The 19,528-nt window shown below is 42.6% G+C and overlaps 1 protein-coding gene across 3 annotated transcripts; it reads right to left on the bottom strand.

Moving 5' to 3' along the window:
* Positions 1-671: 671 nt before the first annotated feature.
* On the bottom strand, positions 672-19,300 carry LOC103007148 (zinc finger protein 211). Of its 3 annotated transcripts, XM_057534181.1 has the most exons (4): positions 19,036-19,300; positions 18,651-18,751; positions 17,796-17,922; positions 672-5,235 (listed from the first exon to the last, which is right to left on the bottom strand). In XM_057534181.1, the coding sequence occupies exons 3-4, from the start codon at positions 17,827-17,829 to the stop codon at positions 3,245-3,247; spliced, it is 2,025 nt and encodes a 674-aa protein (XP_057390164.1). In that variant the 5' UTR covers positions 17,830-17,922; positions 18,651-18,751; positions 19,036-19,300; the 3' UTR covers positions 672-3,244. The 3 variants fall into 3 exon arrangements, 2 of the variants coding, with proteins under 2 accessions (XP_057390164.1, XP_007175482.1); XM_007175420.2 differs by lacking the exon at positions 18,651-18,751; XR_003622718.2 differs by lacking the exons at positions 17,796-17,922; positions 18,651-18,751 and adding an exon at positions 17,595-17,733 and having other exon boundaries at positions 5,122-5,235.
* Positions 19,301-19,528: the final 228 nt, after the last annotated feature.

Below are 19,528 nucleotides of genomic sequence, written 5' to 3' on the forward strand. Positions count from 1 at the left end.
CCAAATGCTAAAGGATCAGTGCAGGCTGACACCTCCCATAAAGCCTGTAAAACCCCACCCCAAGTCCTTTGCTTGACAAAGCTGCTCACAGGTGTGAATCTCCAGCTTCTAACAAGGTGTGACCCAGTCCCTGAACTGAACACCATCAGTGCATCATCAAACTTGTGGTGATGTGGGAGAGGTTGTTCTTTCCAAGCCAGTCTGCACTCACCTCACCACACGGATCCACGAAAACTGTGTGACTGTGTGTGGCTCACACACGAGAATTTTGAGCATCCTGATCACATACCTGTGCCACAATCTCCCTGGAGTGTTTGTGTGGCCACACCTGCTGTGCTGAGTCAGCACCTCCCATTTTATTTCCCCAACAGGGTCTCACTTCTGTCATACATCCTTTGTGCAATGGTACATAAGTTTGTAGGTCCAGGCTGAATCAATGGGTGTTAGCATTCAAAATCTGTCACACAGTGTCCCCAGTTGTGCTGATATGGACTGATATTTAGAATACTTCCATGTGTAATAAAGTTGCTGGAGTTATGAAAGGGCTCTTTTGTTTTATATATATATATATACACACACACACACACACACATATATACACACACACACATATATATATATATACACATATACATATTTGGCTGTGTTGGGTCTTAATTGCTGCGCACAGGCTTTCTCTAGTTGCAATGAGCAGGGGCTACTCTTCGAAGTGGTGTGTGGACTGTCATTGTGGTGGCTTCTCTTGTTGCAGAGAACGGGCTTCGGTAGTTGCCACACGTGTGCCCTAAGGCGCGCGGGTTTCAGTAGTTGGGGTGCACAGGCTCACTTGCTCAGCAGCATGTGGATCTTCCCGGACCAGGGATCAAACCCATGTCCCCTGCATTGGCAGGTGGACTCTTAGCCACTGAGCCACCAGGGAAGTCCCTGGCAGGTGGATTCTTAAACACTGTGCCATGAGGGTAGTCCCAGGGCTCTCTTATTTTAGAAATGCATTCTAAGAAGTTATGTATTCAAAGACATGATACCTAGGATTATAAATTTTAAAAACTACTAAGTAAATCTTGATACACAAACACAAAAAAATGTGCATAAACACGATAAATGATGTAAGATACAGGAAAGGTCCAACACAGTCATTCCATTTATATATACATTTGAAAATAGCTATTACAAAAGTAGAATATGCTCTTGCATCAGTCATTTTAATGTTGAGGATGAATTAACAATGGCAGGAGGAAACTGGTTGGAGGGCTATACACAAGTATGTCAAAATGTACATTTTAACTAGGTAAAACTTAAGTCAACTATTCATCCAGTAAATGATTTTCAAAACAAAGATGCAAAACCTATCACTTTATAATAATTCTACTATGGTTTATTAGCTACATTCTTAAAATTGTGGCTGCTGTACCTGTAATGGTGGAAAAAGAATACAATAGCGGGCTACTGGCAATGCTTCCCGAATGAATGTTCAGTGAAATTATGTTGGCAATTTGACCTTGGCTATGGTTGGAATATTTACAGCACGGAAACTGGCAAACACTACAAACCAGAGATTAATTTATTGTGTAATTGAATGCCTGGACTTAACTCTAAGGTAGCATATATTAATAATGAAGATTATTCCTAAACCTGTATAATGTATGTAACTATTACATTATGCATAGTATAAAATTGAGAAAAAGTTGAGAACATATTCTTTCACTATTCCAAATTACAATTACATTCAGAAATCACTCACATTATTGGTGAATGAGTGAAATCTAACAGATGTCTTTGTTGTTTAACTGCTCTCTTTTGTCAAAAAAAGAGAAAATAGCCATATCTCACAAAATAAAAGTAGGCAAAAGATAGGAACAGAAATTTAACCAGACAGGACAAACAGGTAAAAAACACACACATGAAAAACAAAAATTCAACATCAACAATCCTAAGAAAGGGAATTCCCTGGTGGTCCAGTGATGAGGACTCCAGGCTCCCACAGCAGGGGGCATGAGTTAGATTCCTGATCAGAAGAACTAAGATCACGCATGCTGTGTGACACGGTCAAAAAAAAAAAAATCCTGAAGAAATGCAATTAAAATCATAATTTTTTATAAATGAATTTTAACGTCTTCATAGGAGGGGTCAGCCTACATTCAATCTTAGCTTTTAAGGTAGGTTGATCAAGTGTGGGTCCCAAGGGGGGGAGGGCAAGTTCTTGCTAATTAACAGTCATCATGTTGGTAAGTTAACATTTTTTCTGGAGGGATGAGAGGAACAGTGAGGCAATGGATCAAGGGTTTAGGAAGAGGATGCTTGGAGACCAGGCCAAGTAGGGCCACACTGGACATTCTTAGCCCTTCCGTTTCCCTCACACTGCCCAGAACAGTGAGCGGGTCAACCACATAACAGGGCAACATGGACATCCTGAGGTGGGTATGTAAAGATGGACAGGACCTTGGAAACGAATCACTGCATATGGTGGTAGAGCCCATGTCAAATCTGGGGTGACACCAATGACCCAGTCCGGACTGCCTGGCTTAGTGCTGCTGTCCCTGTGGAGAACCTCCCAAGCAGGAGGGTGTTTCTGGGAGATGTGCACTGGTGAAAATGAAGCTGGAGACCCTGGTAGTGATGCAGATGTCAGATGTGGGTAGTTCATAGTCAGGACACAGCAAGTGGAGGCCCTGATTGGAGGGGCAGGAGAGAAGACAGTGGATGGGTGCAGTGTAGAGGAACCACTCTCATCAAAGGCCTGGCATTAGTGAGCCCTTGTGGAAGTACCTCAACCTCTCTGAGATGGACACCCCTTCTTTCACAAATGGCAATAATAATAACTGAATCACAGCACTGGATTGGTTGGGTAGATAAATGGAGTCAGTCACAGGAAAGTCATCAATATTGGTTCCCAGAGAAAAGATAATCCTGTCCATCAGCATGGGGCTGGGGTATGAGCAGGGCTCCTGGTGTGGGGGTCGGGGCACAGAAATGTCAGGATGGACAAGGTGTTCTTTCAGTCCCCAAACCTGGAGGTGGCGGGCAGGGGAGGAGTGAAGTGACCAGACTCCCGATATCCTGAACCAGGCAACCTGGCATTGAAGCCCAGATCCCTGTCCATTTCTGGGAGATCACAAACAGATGACACATCATCTCTTGTGTCTCAGTTTCCTCTCTAGAAAGGGTCCATTAGCTGCACGGGTTCTTCTCACTTTCTTACCACCCGGAACTCCTTCAATGTCACTGCCGGCCATGTTCGTGATATTCATAAGGCCCTTTCTTCAGTGTGAACTCTATGATGTTTAATCAAGTGGCACCTTTGGGTGAAAGATTTACCACATTCCTTGCACTCAAAAGGCTTTTCTCCAGCGTGGATTTTCCTATGTATGCGGAGGAGCTGTCTTTGCTTAAAGGCTTTCCCACATTCAGTGCACCCATAAGGCCTTTCTCCAGTGTGAACTCTGTGATGATCATAGAGAGAGGATCGACTAGTAAAAGACTGCCCACATTCACTGCATTCATAAGGCCTTTCTCCACTGTGAACTCTCTGATGACGAAGAAGGCTAGAGCTACCAGTAAAACATTTCCCACATTCACTGCACTTATAAGGCCTTTCTCCAGTGTGAATTCTCTGATGATCACGAAGGCTCGACCTAGCAGTAAAAGATTTCCCACATTCACTGCAGTCATAAGGCCTTTCTCCATTGTGAACTCTCTGATGATACCGGAGGCCACTCCTAGCAACAAAAGATTTCCCACATTCACTGCACTCATAAGGCCTTTCTCTAGTATGAACTCTCTGATGACACTTGAGGTTCAGCCTAGGAGTTAAAGATTTCTCACATTTATTGCACTCATAAACCTGTTCTCCAGTGTGAAATTTCTTATGGGCATTGAGGTGTGCCTTTTGGCTAAAGAATTTCCCACATTCACTGCACTCGAAAGGCCTCACTCCACTGTGAACTCTCCAATGATTGCAAAGGTTCGACCTACTCGTAAAAGACTTCCCACATTTATTGCACTCATAAGGCTTTTCTCCAGTGTGAACATTCATATGGGCACTGAGTTGTTCATTTCGGCTAAAGAATTTCCCACATTCACTGCACTCAAAAGGTCTTTCTCCACTGTGAATTCTCTGATGATTACAAAGGATCGACCAAGTAGTGAAAGATTTCCCACATTCACTGCACTCATAAGGCCTTTCTCCAGTGTGAACTCTCAGATGATAATAGAGGCCAGAGCTAGTAGTTAGAGATTTCCCACATTCATTGCACTCGTAAGGCTTTTCTCCAGTGTGAACTCTCTGATGTGCAAGGAAATTGGATTTGCGGGCAAAATATTTTCCACATTGGGTGCATCGATAAGGTTTTTCTCCAGTGTGAACTCTCTGATGTTCAATTAAGTTCCACTTTTGGATGAAAGATTTAGCACATTCCGTGCATTCATAAGGCTTTTCTCCACTGTGGATTTTCCTATGTGCTCTGAGGTACTTCCTTAGGCTAAAGGATTTCCCACATTCACTGCAGTCATAGAGCGTTCCTCCACAGTTAACTCTCTGATGCGTAAGGAAATGGGATTTGTGGCTAAAAAATTTTCCACAATGGCTGCATTCATAAGGCCTTTCTCCAGAGTGAACTTGCTCATGATGAATAAGGTTAGTTCTTTGGGTGAAGGCTTTCCCACATTCTCTGAACTCACAAAACCCTTCAGTAGTGAGGACTCTCTCATCCTGAATAAGTATTTCTGTGTGGCTGGAAGCTTTCTTGCCTTCTCCCCAGCTGTGATGACCTTTTCCACTGTGAAAAACAGCTTCACACTCCTTACTGTTGTTCAGTTTCTTCCTGGTATTAGTGGCCTGTGGCTGAAGTTCCATGTTGGCCACGTAGTTGTTCCCAATCTCCATGTAGGTAGAGAGATTCCCTGTTACATGGATTGTGCAGCTTTTCAAAAATGCAGGTCTCCCCATATCACAGCTGAAGGGTTTCTCTCTAATGTGCTGCTTCTGGTGCTCTTGAAGGTTTGCAGTGAAATAGAACTGTTTCCCACATGCCCCACATGTGTATGCTTTCTGCTCCCTATTTGTTCCTTGCTCTTCAGCCAAGTGCAAAATGTCTCTCAAAACTGGGATGCACATCTTACATGGCTGGGCCTTCTCAGGAGACAAACCTGCCCTGGGGGTCCTCATCTGTGACACTCCTTCTGCAGATACGCTGTCTTCAGAAGGTGTCTCTTCATCCTCAACTGCAGGAAAAGAACCTGAAAACAAAGAAGTGATGATGAAGTTCATGTTGAGTTTATTGGGGGGAGTGAGGCCATCACAAGTCTACATTTGACAAGTGAAAGAACCAGTCCACAGGACTGTGTTCAGGAAATGAATTTGGGGTCAAATTGAGAAGCAGCTGCTCTCACCGAGTACAGGACACAAGGACTGGATGGCGCCCAAAGCGAAAGGCGTCTTGTACAATTCACTCTTTTGTCAATGGCCTTTACCAGGACCACATCTCCTGGTGACCTGTGATACTGTACAGAAGTGTATGTCCATATATACACTACGAAATGTAAAACAGATAGCTAGTAGGAAGAAGCCACATAGCACAGGGAGATCAGCTCAGTGCTTTGTGACCACCTAGAGGAGTGGGATAGGGAAGGTGGGAGGGAGATGCAAGAGGGAAGGGATATGGGGATATATGTATACATATAGCTGATTCACTTTGTTATACAGCAGCAACTAACACACAATGTAAAGGAATTATACTCCAATAAAGATGTTAAAAAACAACAAAAAAAGAAGTGTATGCCCAGGTCTCAGAAAATCTGACTGCAACAGGTCGCTGGCGTTCCAGAAATATTAAAGGATCCCTTATGTTGAGGATACAAATAGTGTCAGTAGGTACTATGGGAAAAACAGTGTGAAGACCACATGAGATAAGTGGTTTAGAGAGGTGGTAGGGAATGAATCCGAGGGTGCAGTCAGAATAAAAATGGGAAGTAGGAGAAATGACAAGTTGGCAGAATGTCACGAATGGAGAAACACGAGAGAAGTGATTTGTAGCCACTGACAATGGCACTAAAACACTAGTCAAGAGTAAGTCATACTTCCTGATATGACTTAAACACAGACCTAATATCAAGGCCTCTCCCAGTTGTCATTCATGTTAATCAGGCTACCTCTGAGGCTTTTTGCTGAGACCAGAGTCATGTCCATCCCATGAAGCCCAAAGGACTCTCCATCCTGATTTGACCAACTACACGGGACACAAATGATACAAGTCCTAACATAGTCAGGATGGCTGAATAGCCAACACTGGCCCAGAGGAACTCAGTACACAATACACAGTATATAAATATTACATTTTATGTCTGGTGCAGGGACTATCCTGGTGGTCCAGTGGTTAAGACTCTTTGTTTCTAATGCAAGGGGCACAGGTTTAATTCTTGGTCGGGCATGCCACGCACTGGGGCCAAAAAAAAGAACATCCGGTGGAGCCAGAGGAAAGGATGTACAGTGCATGGAGTACAAAATGTTAGGAATGTATCTCCCCACCTAAACAACTATTGTACTGGGAGAATCTAATAGATCTAACTCTTTTGCAACCACGGCATCTTCTGAAGATCTGCAGTGTCCCACAAAACAGTTTGAAAAGACAAAGCTTCAGAATCAAAATCAGATATCACAGGGATGTTTGAACAATCACATTGGGAATATAAAATAATTATGACTAATATGCTAATTAAAGTCTACTAATGGATAAAGCAGACAGCATACAATGCCAGAAGGGAAATGTAAGCTGAGAGATGAAAATTTTAACAAAGGACCATAAAGAGATGCTAAAGATCAAGTACACCCTAACAGAAATGAAGAATGACTGTGATGGGCTTATTCGTACCCTGGACACAGTTGAGGAGAGAATGTTTGAGCTTCTTTTTCTGTTAGGAGAAACTTCCAAAACTGAAAAATGAACTGAAAAAATACAAAAAATAAAATTAAAAAATAAACACCCGAATATACAACATCCGTGGGACAACCACAAAAGGTTTAACAAACACATATGGAAAAATCTCAAACAGAAAGAAAAAAAGAAATGGAAGAAATACTTGAAGCAATAATGATGGAGAATTACTAACAAAATGATGTCAGACACCAACCAACAGATCCAGAAAGCTCAGTGAACATGAGGCAGGTTTAATGCCAAAAACACTACATCTTAGGCTTATCACATTCAAATGCAGAAAAAAAAAATACTAAAAGAGGCTGAAGGAATCAACACCTTTCCCAAGAGAAGCCAAAAAAAACAAAACAAAACAAAACAATTACATTTGAATTCTCCTCAGAACTCAGGGAAATAAGAACTGAATGGAGTAAAATATTTAAAGTGGGAAGGGGGAGGGGACATCTCCAACCTAGAATTTGGTAACCAGCAACATAAATCTTCAACACTGATGATGAAATAAACACGTTCTTAGACACAGAAAAATTGTGAGACTGTATTAGAAGTAGTTCTTCAGAGAGGAAAAATGATATAGATCAAAAAATTTGGGTTTCATAGAGAAAGGAAGAGCATCAGAGAAGATAAAAACTTTCATTGACATAAAACTGACATGAGACACTGTATTTCTTTAAGTTGTACCACATGATTTGATTTATGTATACACTGCTATGACTACCACAATAAGTTTAGTTAACATACATAGGTACATTTTTTTTTTCTTGTGATGAGAACTTTTAAGATCTACCCTTCTGGAAACTTCTAAATATACAATACAGTTTTATTAACTAAAGTCACTATGCTGTGCACTACATCCCCAGGACTTACTCATCTTATAACTAGAAGTCTGTAACTTCTGACACCCTTCACTCACTTCATCTAACCACCTTGCCCCACTCTGGCAATCACTAATCCTTTGTCTGTATCTGAGTTTGGTGTTGTTCTTGTTTTAAAGATTCAACATGTAAGTATACTCATGTTGTACAGTTAAACCTGGAACAGCATGGGTTAGAACTGCTTGGGTCCACTTGTACATGGATATTTTTCAACAAATATACACAGGATCACATGATCTGTAGTTGGATGAATCCACAAATGGGAAAACTTCAGAATCAGAGGGCTGACTATGGGACTTCAGCATCCACAGATTTCAGTATATGCAGGGGCTCCTGGAACCAATCCTCCATGGAAACAGTGGGACAAGTGGATTTGTCTTTCTCTCTCTGACTTATTTCACTTAGCATAATGTCCTCAAGGTCTATCCATGTTGAGGCAAATGGCAAGATTTCCATCTTTCTTTATGGTTGTATAATATTGAATAATATGCCATATATACCACATGTTTGTTAGATCCACTCATCCATCAATGGACACTTAGATTGTTTCCGTATCTTGAATATCGTAAATAATGCTGCAATAAACCTGAGGTACAGATATCTTTTTGAGATGATGATTTCACTCCCTGTGGATAAATACACAGAGGTGGAATTGCTGGACCATATGGAAGTTCCTTTTTGAACTTTGTAAGGATTCTCCATAGTTTTCCATAGTAGTTGTAACAATGTACATTCCCACCGACAGTGCACAAGGGGTCCCTTTTCTCCACAACTTCACCAACACTTATTTCTTGTCTTTTTCACAACAGACATTGTAACATGTGTGAGGTGGTATCTCACAGTGGGTTTTTTTCCCCTAACTTTTAATTTATTTTTGGCTGCATTGTGTCTTAGTTGCTGCATGTGGACTTTCTCTAGTTGTGGCGAGCGGGAGCTAGTCTTTTGTTGTAGTGCGCGGGCTTCTCATTGTGGTGGATTCTCTTGTGGCATAGCATGGGCTCTACGTGCACAGGCTTCAGTAGTTGCAGCACGCAGGCTCGATAATTGCAGCACACAGGCCCTAGAGTGCATAGGCTTCAGCAGTTCTGTCACATGGGCTCAGTAGTTGCGGCGCAGGATCTAGGGCGCACTGGCTTCAGTAGCTGTGGCACTCGGACTCAGAAGTTGTGGCTCATGGGCTCTAGAGCGCAGGCTCAGTAGTGTGGCACAGGGCCTTAGTTGCTCTGCAGCACGTGGGACCTTCCCGGATCAGGGATCTAACCCTCGTCCCGAGCAGTGGCAGGTGGATTTTTTTTTTTTAATAAATTTATTTATTTTTGGCTGCGTTGGGTGTTCGTTGCTGCATGTGGGCTTTCTCTAGTTGCCGCAAGCGGGGGCTCTTTTCGTTGTGGTGCACGGGCTTCTCATTGCGGTGGCTTCTCTTGTTGTGGAGCATGGGCTCTACGTGCACGGGCTTCAGAAGTTGTGGCACACAGACTCAGTAGTTGTGGCTCGCAGGCTCTAGGGTGCAGGCTCAGTAGTTGTAGCTCACAGGCTTAGCGGCTCCTTGGCATGTGGGATCTTCCCAGACCAGGGCTCAAACCCGTGTCCCTGCATTGGCAGGTGGATTCTCAACCACTGCGCCAGCAGGGAGATCCTCATTGTGGTTTTGATTTGCATTTCCTGACCATTAGTGATATTGAGCATCTTTTCATGTAGCTGTTGCCCATATGCATGTCTTCTAAGGAACCATAGTAACTGTATACTCCATTATGCATTTTTTAATTAATGAATTTATTTATTTTTGGCTGCATTGTGTCTTCATTGCTGCATGTGGGCTTTCTCCAGTTGTGGCAAGTGGGAGCTACTCTTTGTTGCGGTGTACAAGCTTCTCATTGCAGTGGCCTCTCCCATTGCAGAGCACAGGCTCTAGGTGCACAGGCTTCAGTAGTTGTGGCATGCAGGCTCAGTAGTTGTGGCTCACGGGCTCCAGAGCACAGGCCCAGCAGCTGTAGCACATGGGCTAGCTGCTCCACGGCATGTGGGATCCTCCCAGACCAGGGCTTGAACCTGTGTCCCCTGCATTGGCAGGCGGACTCCCAACCACTGCACAACCAGGGAAGCCCCATTATGCATTTTTAAACACACCCATTTATGTATGCTTATGTAAAATTAAAACAAATGAGCACAATAATACAATGCAGGAGAGATAGCAATTAGGATTTTTTAAAATTATAAGGTATTCAAACTACCAAGGAAGCCATACAGTGTTATATGAAAGTGGACTTCAATCAGATGTAAATACAGAGTGCAAACTCTAGTACAACTACATAAAAAAAATGAAAAGAAACGAGTATATCTGATATGCTAACAAGGAGAGAAAATGCAATCATACAATGCTCGATCTAAACAATAAAAACAAGAGTGGAAGACTAACATAGGAACAAAGAATAAGGGCAATGGTAGAAAATGGTAACAAATACATCAGATATTTATCCAACTATATCAATATATTAAACATTGATAGTCTCAATGCACCAATGAAAAGAGATTATCAGAGTGAATCCATAAGCAGGAGTCAGCTATATGTTCTCTCAAAAAAACCCACTTTATTTATTTATTTATTTTACATCTTCATTGGAGTATAATTGCTTTACAATGTTGTGTTAGTTTCTGCTGTATAACAAAGTGAATCAGCTATCTGTATACGTATATCCCCATATTCCCTCCCTCTTGAGCTTCCCTCCCACCCTACCTACCCCACCCCTCCAGGTCGTCACAAAGCATCAAGCTGATCTCCCTGTGCTATGCAGCTGCTTCCAACTAGCTATTTATTTTACACTTGGTAGTGTATATATGTCAATGCTACTCTCTCACTTCGTCCCAGCTTACCCCTCCCCCTCCCCGTGCCCTCAAGTCCATTCTCTACATCTGTGTCTTTATTCCTGTCATGCCCCTAGGTTCATGAGTACCATTTTTTTAAGATTCCATGTATATGCATTAGCATATGGTATTTGTTTTTCACTTTCTGATTTACTTCACTCTGTATAACAGACTCTAGGTCCATCTGCCTCATTACAAATAACTCAATTTTGTTCCTTTTTATGGCTGAGTAATATTCCATTGTATATATGTACCACAACTTCTTTACCCATTCAACTGTCAATGGGTATTTAGGTTGCTTCCATGTCCTGGCTATTGTAAATAGTGCTGCAATGAACACTGTGGTACATGTATTTTTTTGAATTCTGGTTTTCTCAGGGTATATGTCCAGTAGTGGGATTGCTGGGTCATATGGTAGTTATATTTTTATGTTTTCAAGGAACCTCCATACTGTTCTCCATAGTGGCTGTATCAACTTACTGCATGCGTGCTTTCTCTAGTTCCAGCAAACAGGGGCTACTCTTCATTGCAGCATGCAGGCTTCTCATTGTGGTGGCTTCTCTTGTAGAATACGGGATCTGGGCATGCGGACTTCCATAGTAGCAGCACACAGGCTCAGTAGTTGTGGCTCACAGGCTTAATTGCTCTGTGGCATGTGGGATCTTCCTGGACCAGGGATCAAACTCGTGTCCCCTGCATTGGCAGGTGGATTCTTAACCAATGTGCCACCAGTGAAGTCCAGAAACCCACTTTAAATACAAATATGTGAGAATTCCCTGGCAGTCCTGTGGTTAGGACTTGGTGCTTTCACTACTTTAGCCCAGGTTCAATCCCTGGCCAGGGAACTAAGACACTGCAAGCTGTGGCACAGCCAAAAAAAAAAAGAAAAAAAAATCCGCCAATACATGATCTCATCGACAGATTCGGAAAACCAGATCTGGCAAAATCCAGCACCCATTCATGATCAAAATCTCCATCTCCTAGTAAATTAAAAATAGAAAAAAAACTTCAACTTGACAATCTAAATAGAACCTTATAACTATCATCCTTACCAGATGAAAAACTAGAGAAAAACTAGAAACTGTCCCAATAAGATGAAGAAGGCAAGGATGTTCCCTCTGGCAACTCCCTTTCAACTTTATACTATAAGTCATAATTAATGGACTGAGAAGAGAAAGTTATATAAAAGTTATACTGATCGGGAAGGAAGGAATCAAGCTGCCTTCATTCTCAGATGATATAACCAGCTATGTAAAAACCAAAATATACACCAAAAAAAAACCCAAAACAAATCCTGGAACTTGGTAGCAATTATAGCAAGGTTTCAGGATACAAGGAAAATATACAAAAGTCAATCACTTTCCAATACATCAAGAATAAACAAGTGAAATTTGAAATTAAAAACACAAGACCATGTACATTAACACCCTCCTAAACAAGTGGAGAGACAAAGGAAGAAACACTTAATTATAAATCTACCAAGACATATATAAGATTTACATGAAGGGGGACTTCCCTGGTGGCGCAGTGGTTAAGAATCTGTCTGACAATGCAGGGGACATGGGTTTGATCGCTGGTCCATTAAGATCCCACATGCTGTGGAGCAACTAAGCCCATGAGCCACAGCTACTGAGCCTGTGTTCCAGAGCCTGCAAGGCACAACTACTGAGCCCACGTGCCACAACTACTGAAGCCCGTGTGCCTAGAGCCCATGCTCTGCAACAAGAGAAGCCATCGCAATGAGAAGCCTGTGCACTGCAATGAAGAGTAGCCCCTGCTCGCCGCAACTAGAGAAAGCCCGCGCGCAGCAAGAAAGACCCAATGCAGCCAAAAATAAATAAATAAATAAATATAAAAAGAAAAAAATCTACATAAGGGAAACTCTAAAACTCTGATGAAGAAATCAAAGAACTAAATAAACGGAACTAAATAAATGGAAAGATATTTCACATTCATAAATATGAAGACCCACTACGGTCAAGAAGTCAGTTCTTCCCAATTTCACCTAGACTGCACCTAGATTCAATGCAATCCAAATCAAAATCCCAGCAAATTATTTTGTGGACCTAAGTAAATTGATCCTAAAGTTTATACAGAGAGGCAAAAGTCTCAGAATAGCCAACACCATACTGAAGAACAAAGGTCGCAGACTGACACTACTCAACTTCAAGACTTAGTATCTTAAAAAGAAAAAGAAAGAAAAAAAGAAAAAGGAAAAGAAAAACAAGACTTAGTATCTAAGGTAATCAAGCCTGGGAATTCCCTGGCACCCCTTGGTTAGGACTCCGCACATTCACTGCTGAGGGCCCAGGGTTCAATCCCTGGTTGGGGAACTAAGAACTTATAAGCTGCATGGCATGGCAAAAAAAAAAACCCCAAAAAAATGTAATCAAGCCAGTGCGGTATTGTTGAAAGGATAGAGAAACTGATCAATGAACAGTATTGAGAGTGCAAAAACAGATCCACAGAAATAAACTCATCTGACTTTTGACAGATGACAAGTGCAATACAATGGAGAAAAATTAAGTCTTTTGAATAAATAGTACTGGAACAACCGAACATCACATGCCAAGACATGACTTCTAGACACAAACCTTACACCCTTCACAAAAAATTAACTCAAAATGGATCATAGACCTAAAAGTTAAGTACAAAAAACCCTTAAAATTCAGTACAAAAATAACAACCCAGGGCTTCCCTGGTGGCGCAGTGGTTGAGAGTCTGCCTGCTAATGCGGGGGACACGGGTTCGAGCCCTGGTCTGGGAGGATCCCACATGCCACGGAGCAGCTGGGCCCGTGAGCCACAATTGCTGAGCCTGCGCGTCTGGAGCCTGTGCCCCGCGACGGGATGGGCCGCGATAGAGAAAGGCCCGCGCACCGCGATGAAGAGCGGTCCCCGCACCGCGATGAAGAGTGGCCCCCGCTTGCCGCAACTGGAGAGGGCCCTCGCACGAACCGAAGACCCAACACAGCCAAAAATAAATAAATAAATAAATAAATAAATAAATAAATAAAATCAAGTAAAACTTTAAAAAAAAAAAAAAAAAAAACAACCCAAATACAAAATGAGCAAAACACCTTAACAGACACCTTATTAAAAGAAGATATACAGGGCTTCCCTGGTGGCGCAGTGGTTGAGAATCTGCCTGCCAATGCAGGGGACACGGGTTCGAGCCCTGGTCTGGGAAGATCCCACATGCCGCGGAGCGGCTGGGCCCGTGAGCCACAATTGCTGAGCCTGCGCGTCTGGAGCCTGTGCTCCGCAATAAGAGAGGCCGCGATGGTGAGAGGCCCGCGCACCGCGATGAGGAGTGGTCCCCACTTGCCGCAGCTGGAGAAGGCCCTCGCACAGAAACGAGGACCCAACACAGCCATAGATAAATAAATAAATATTAAAAAAAAAAAAAATTAAAAAAAAAAAAAAAAAAAAAAAGAAGATATACACATGACAATTTAGCATATACAAAGATGAACGGAAATGCAAATTAAACTCAAAAGCAGATACTAATACATACCTATAAAAATGGCCAAAATCCAAACACTGACAACACCAAATGCTGGTAAGGGTGTGGAGCAACAGGAATTTCATTCATTGCCAATTGGAATGCTTAATGGTAGAGTCCACTTTGAAAGGCAGTTTGGTAGTTTCTTACTAAACTAAACATAATCTTATATCCTCCAGCAATTGTACTCTGTGGTATTTAGACAAAGGAGTTGAAAACGGACATCCACACAAAAACCTTCAAACAGATATTTACAGTAGCTTTATTCATAACTTTCAAAACTTGGAAGTAATCAAGAAGTCCTTCAGTAGATGAATGGATAAACATGATACATCCAGAGAACAGCAACACTATTTACAACTAAACTGCAAAGAGCTATCAAGTCATGAAAAGACATGCAGAAAACTTAAAATGCATGTTACTATGTGAAAGAAGCCAAGATGAAAAGGCTACATGCTGTATGAGTCCAAGGATATGACATTCTCAAAAAGGGGAAACTAATGAGACAGTAAAAAAGTAATCAGGGGATACCAAGGAGTACAGGGGAAGAAGGGGTGAACAGGTGGGGCATGGAGAATTTTTAGTTGAAAATTGAACACATTCTGTATGATACTATAATGGTGAATACATGTCATTATACATTTATCAAAGCCCACAGAATGTACAACACCACAAGTGAACCCTATCGCAAACTTTAGATTTTGAGTGATAATGATGTGTTCATGTAGGTTCATCAATTTTAACACTCAGATGGGGGATTTTTGATTCAATGCAATCCCTATCAAAAACAATGACGTCTTCAAGAAATAGAAAAATTCAGACTCAAATTCACATAGACTCAAGGGATTCGATACAGTCAAAGCAATTGTGAAAAACAACAAAGTTGAAGGATTCACAACACATGAATTCAAACTTTCTTACAAAGCTACAGTAAGCAAAGCAGCATAAAGTGCTACTGGCATAAAGACAGATATATACTCCAATGGAATAGAATAGAGACTAGAGTGTCTAAAAATCAGCCCTCAAATATATGATGCAATAATTACTAACAAGAGGAGGATTTCCATTGAATAAGGACAGCCTTTTCAACAAATGGTGCTGGGAAAACCGGATACCCACATGCACAACAATGAAATTAGAACCTTACCTAACACCATACACAAAAATTCACTCAAAATATATCAAAGGCCTAAACTTAAGAGCTAACACTAAAAAATTCTTACAAAAAGCAAACAAGAAAAGCTTCAAAAAGTTGGATTCAGCCATGATTTCTTGCCTTTGACAACAAAGGCAAAAGCAACAAAACAAAAAATAAACAAATTGGACCTCATAAAAATGAACAATTTTGGTTGCATACCTTTAATTTACACAAACTTATGTGTCATTATAGCCCAAGAAAGCTAGGGGAAGAAAGGAAAAAACTGAAAAACTTTTTAACATCAAAGGACACTATAACCCAGAAAGAAAGAAACCACAGATTGGGAGAAAACATTTCCAAAACATGTATATAAAAAGGGATTCATATCCAGAATCTATGGATAAATCTGTAATTCAACAACAACCAAAAAACCAACTTGATTAATAAATAAAAAAGGACTTGAACAGACATTTTTCTAAAGCTGTACAAATGGCCAATAAGCACACCAAAAGGGATGTAATTGAAATGGGAAAAATATACCATTTCACACCCATTAGGATGGCTATGATCAAAAGAACAGAAAGTAACAGGGACCTCCCTGGCAGTCCAGTGGTTAAGATTGCATGCTGTCACTGCAGGGGGCGCAGGTTCGATCCCTGGTCATCACTTCTTGGGGAACTAAGATCCTGCATGCCCCCCAGCAAGGCCGAAACAAAACAAAACAAGAGAACAGAAAATAACAGATGCTGGAACATCCTGGGTGGAGCAGTGGTTAAGACTCCATGCTTCTAATGCAGGGGGTTGGGGTTCGATTCCTGGTCAGGGAACTAGATCCCACATGCATGCCACAACTAACAGTTTGCAGGCCACAACTAAGGAGTCTGCAAGCCGCATCTAAGGAATGAGCAAGCCATAACTAAGGAATCCGCCAGCCACAACTAAGACTTGGTGAAACCGAAATAAATAAATAAATGTTAAAAAAATAAAAAGAAACAAAAAACCGGATGCTGGCGTGGATATAGAGAAATTGGAATCTTGAAAAAAGGTCTTGCAAAAACATCTTATGGTCTGTTTTAGTAGTAACCATGTCAGTGACAACACTGTCACACAGTCAGGCACAAAAATATGTCAGGTACAAGAATGGAGAAAAACTTGGGTACCATTCATCTGGACAGTCACCTGGCCAAAGAGAGGGCAAACAAGGAGGGATCGATCAGGTGGATGGCAAGACTACTGACCATGACAGTCTCCCAAGGCAACAGAAATAAAAGCAAAAATAAACAAATGGGACCTAATCAAACTTATAAGCTTCGGCACAGCAAAGGAAACCATAAAGAAAACAAAAAGATATCCTATTTACAAATAATGTGACTGACAAGGGCTTAATTTCCAAAATATATAAACAGCTATACAACTCAATAACAAAAAACAAACAACCTAGAAGACGTAAATAAACATCTCTCTAAAGCAAAAACACAAATGGGTAATAGGCACATGAAAAGATGCTCATCATCGTTAATTATCAGAAAAATACAAATCAAAACTATTCAATACAATGAGGTATAACCTCACACCAGTCAGAATGGCCATCATTAAAAAGCCTACAAATAACAAATGCTGGAGAGGGTGTGGAGAAAAAGGAACCCTCTTACACTGCTGCTGGGACTGTAAATTGGTATAGCCACTATGGAGAACAGTATGGAGGTTCCTCAAAAAACGAAAAATAGAGTTACCATATATTCCAGCAATCCCATTCCTCGCCATATGTCCAGCAAAAACATGGTTTGAAAGGATACATGCACCCCAATGTTCAATGCATTACTGTTTACAATAGCCAAGACATGGAAGCAACCTAAATGTCCATCGACAGTTGAATGGATAAAGGTGTGGTGCTTATATACCATAGAATATTACTCAGCCATTAAAACGAATGAAATAATGCCATTCATAGCAGCATGGATGGACCTACAGATTGTCATACTGAGTGACGTTAAGTCACAAAGAGAAAGATATGCAGAATCTTAAAAAAAAGTTGATACATATAAACTTATTTAGAAAACAGAAACAGACTCACGTACATAGAGAATGAACTTGTGGTTGCCAGGGGGGAAGGGTGATGGGGATGGATAGTTAGGGAGTTTGGAACTGACATGTACACACTGCTGTATTTTAAATGGATAACCAGGGACCTACTGTACAGCAGAAATTAAAACAAAATTGTAAATCAACAATACTTCAGTAAAATTAAAAACAATCAACAAAAAAAGACTACTGACCCTGAATCCTTACCTGTAACTTTGGGTCTACGGGTGTTCGGGCACTAAGGACTAGGGATGCACTCTGCCTAGCCATAGTAACCACAGCACATAACCAAGGAATTTAAGAAGAAAGCAGTGCCCATGTTCCAGATGTGAGGACAGAGCTGCCCCTGAGGAAGAGAAGAAAGGAAGAACGTAGCTCAGAGGATAGGGGTGGGTGTGAGGGCCTTACCCAGCATGCATACAACTGCAAAGTTCTCCAGCATGACATCAAGGTACAGGTGTATCTGAACCTCATCAAGAAGACACCATTCCTCCCAGGAGAAGTACACGGCCACATCCTCAAAGGTCACACTGCCCTGGTATAACAGGGACAAATAAAACCATGAACGGTCTCACTCCTGAAAACCCACAATCCATCTTCCCACACATTTCCCCTACCGCCCAACCAGATGGAGCCACTTGAGACCTGGGGAAGAAAACCTCCCTCCTCTGATCTGAACCTCCCATTGCCTTCAAAACAAACAGGCAGTCATTTGAAGCCGAAATCCTGCTCTTCTGTGCTGTTTATTCCCACCAGAAAATAAAGGAGACCTGCACTTACCTAAACCAACTCAACCTCACCTCAAAGTACTTCCACATACTGGTGTGGGTTCTAGGAGTAACCTTCCATACTCCTTCCATAGAACGTCTGGGTCTGCACTCAGTACCCAGAGCATGAGATTCTCCAAGGTCCCCAAACCAAAAAGCTAGCAGAATGGCAGGTGAAGAGCCCTAAGACACCTCAAATACAGAGACTGTGTGCGTGGGGGTCAAAACAAGTGAGGGATTGGGACAACCTCCATTTACCAAAAGTGCTTCTGCAGCCCTGGGAATCTGTGGGAACAAGCAGGCCATAGAAGAAAGTGACCATGCGGTACTCCAGGGGCTCAGGCCTTCCCTGGTCCCCTGGCGGTACCAGAGCCAGGTAACCTCGGGCTGACTGGCTAATCTCCCCTGCCTGCCTCCGTCCCCAGTGCTACCGTTTATCAGTTGTGACCTTGGAAAAGCCACAACTTCCCTCTGCCTCAAGGTCCTCATCACCCACCTACAGTCTTTTCTTCCACTGAACAGGTTTGGAGAATTTTTAAAAGCCTAACTCAGATCGTGTCCTTCCTTTGCTGCAAACTCTCCACCGCTCCGAGGGCCCTAAGAAGAAAGGCACAACCTCTCAGCTACCACTCCAGATGCAGCCTGGCCTCAAACTTGGTTCCTCGCAGAAACAAGACGAAGTACACGTCCCCGGGATGTTCCTGCTTCAGTTGCATCTCCAAGCCTCACTCACACCGCATACACTGGTGGTCAGAAATAGATAAACCACCCCTGAAGCCCTCACTGTCCTGGAGCAGACGTGACCAGGCGACGCTCACTCGGGGCGTTCGTATTTCGGTGGGGAAACGGGCAGGCGAGAACCCGGAGACCGCAGCGTTTACCTGAGGTGGGTCCGTCAGCGCAGGCGCCGCCATCAGAGCCTTTACGCGGAGCGGAGCGGCGACAGTCCAGCGACCGGGTCGGAGTCGGCACGGTTACTCCCCGCAAGCGGTGGCGTCGTCCCCGACCCTAAGACCCGCCCCTGTGTAGTGCGCACAAACTCTCCACTTCCGCCTCCTGGGCCCCTCACCTCGTTCCCAACACCGCACAGCGGAGCTATTGATCAGGTCCACAGTCTCAACAACAATAAAAATGTCCGCCACAAAAACACCGGAAGTCCCCCTCCCTGATGTTCCCCTCCCGGAAATGCCCCTTTTCTAGATTTTCATTGGATGAACGTTCCCTTAGCGCAATTTCTTCTGGGTAATGTAGTTCCAAGGCCTGAAGCAGTGGCGCCCCACACTGGAAGCACCACGAAAAAGCCAAACAGCACCGAGAGAAGCGCTGGGAAATCAGCTGGGGGTGGGGGGGAGCGGGGGGGCGAGGAAGCGGCTC

Source organism: Balaenoptera acutorostrata, chromosome 19 (assembly GCF_949987535.1).
Source record: "Balaenoptera acutorostrata chromosome 19, mBalAcu1.1, whole genome shotgun sequence".
Classification (NCBI taxonomy): Eukaryota; Metazoa; Chordata; class Mammalia; order Artiodactyla; family Balaenopteridae; genus Balaenoptera; species Balaenoptera acutorostrata.

What these genes read in the sequence shown, in the direction of transcription:
- LOC103007148 (XM_007175420.2), bottom strand. Translation starts at nt 19,068, where the DNA reads ATGGCGGCGCCTGCGCTGACGGACCCACCTCAG. An exon ending in CGCTGACGGACCCACCTCAG is followed by an intron (nt 17,923 to 19,035) that starts GTAAACGCTGCG and finishes CTGTTATACCAG; the next exon opens with GGCAGTGTGACCTTTGAGGA. An exon ending in TGCAGTTGTATGCATGCTGG is followed by an intron (nt 5,236 to 17,795) that starts GTAAGGCCCTCA and finishes CTTTGTTTTCAG; the next exon opens with GTTCTTTTCCTGCAGTTGAG.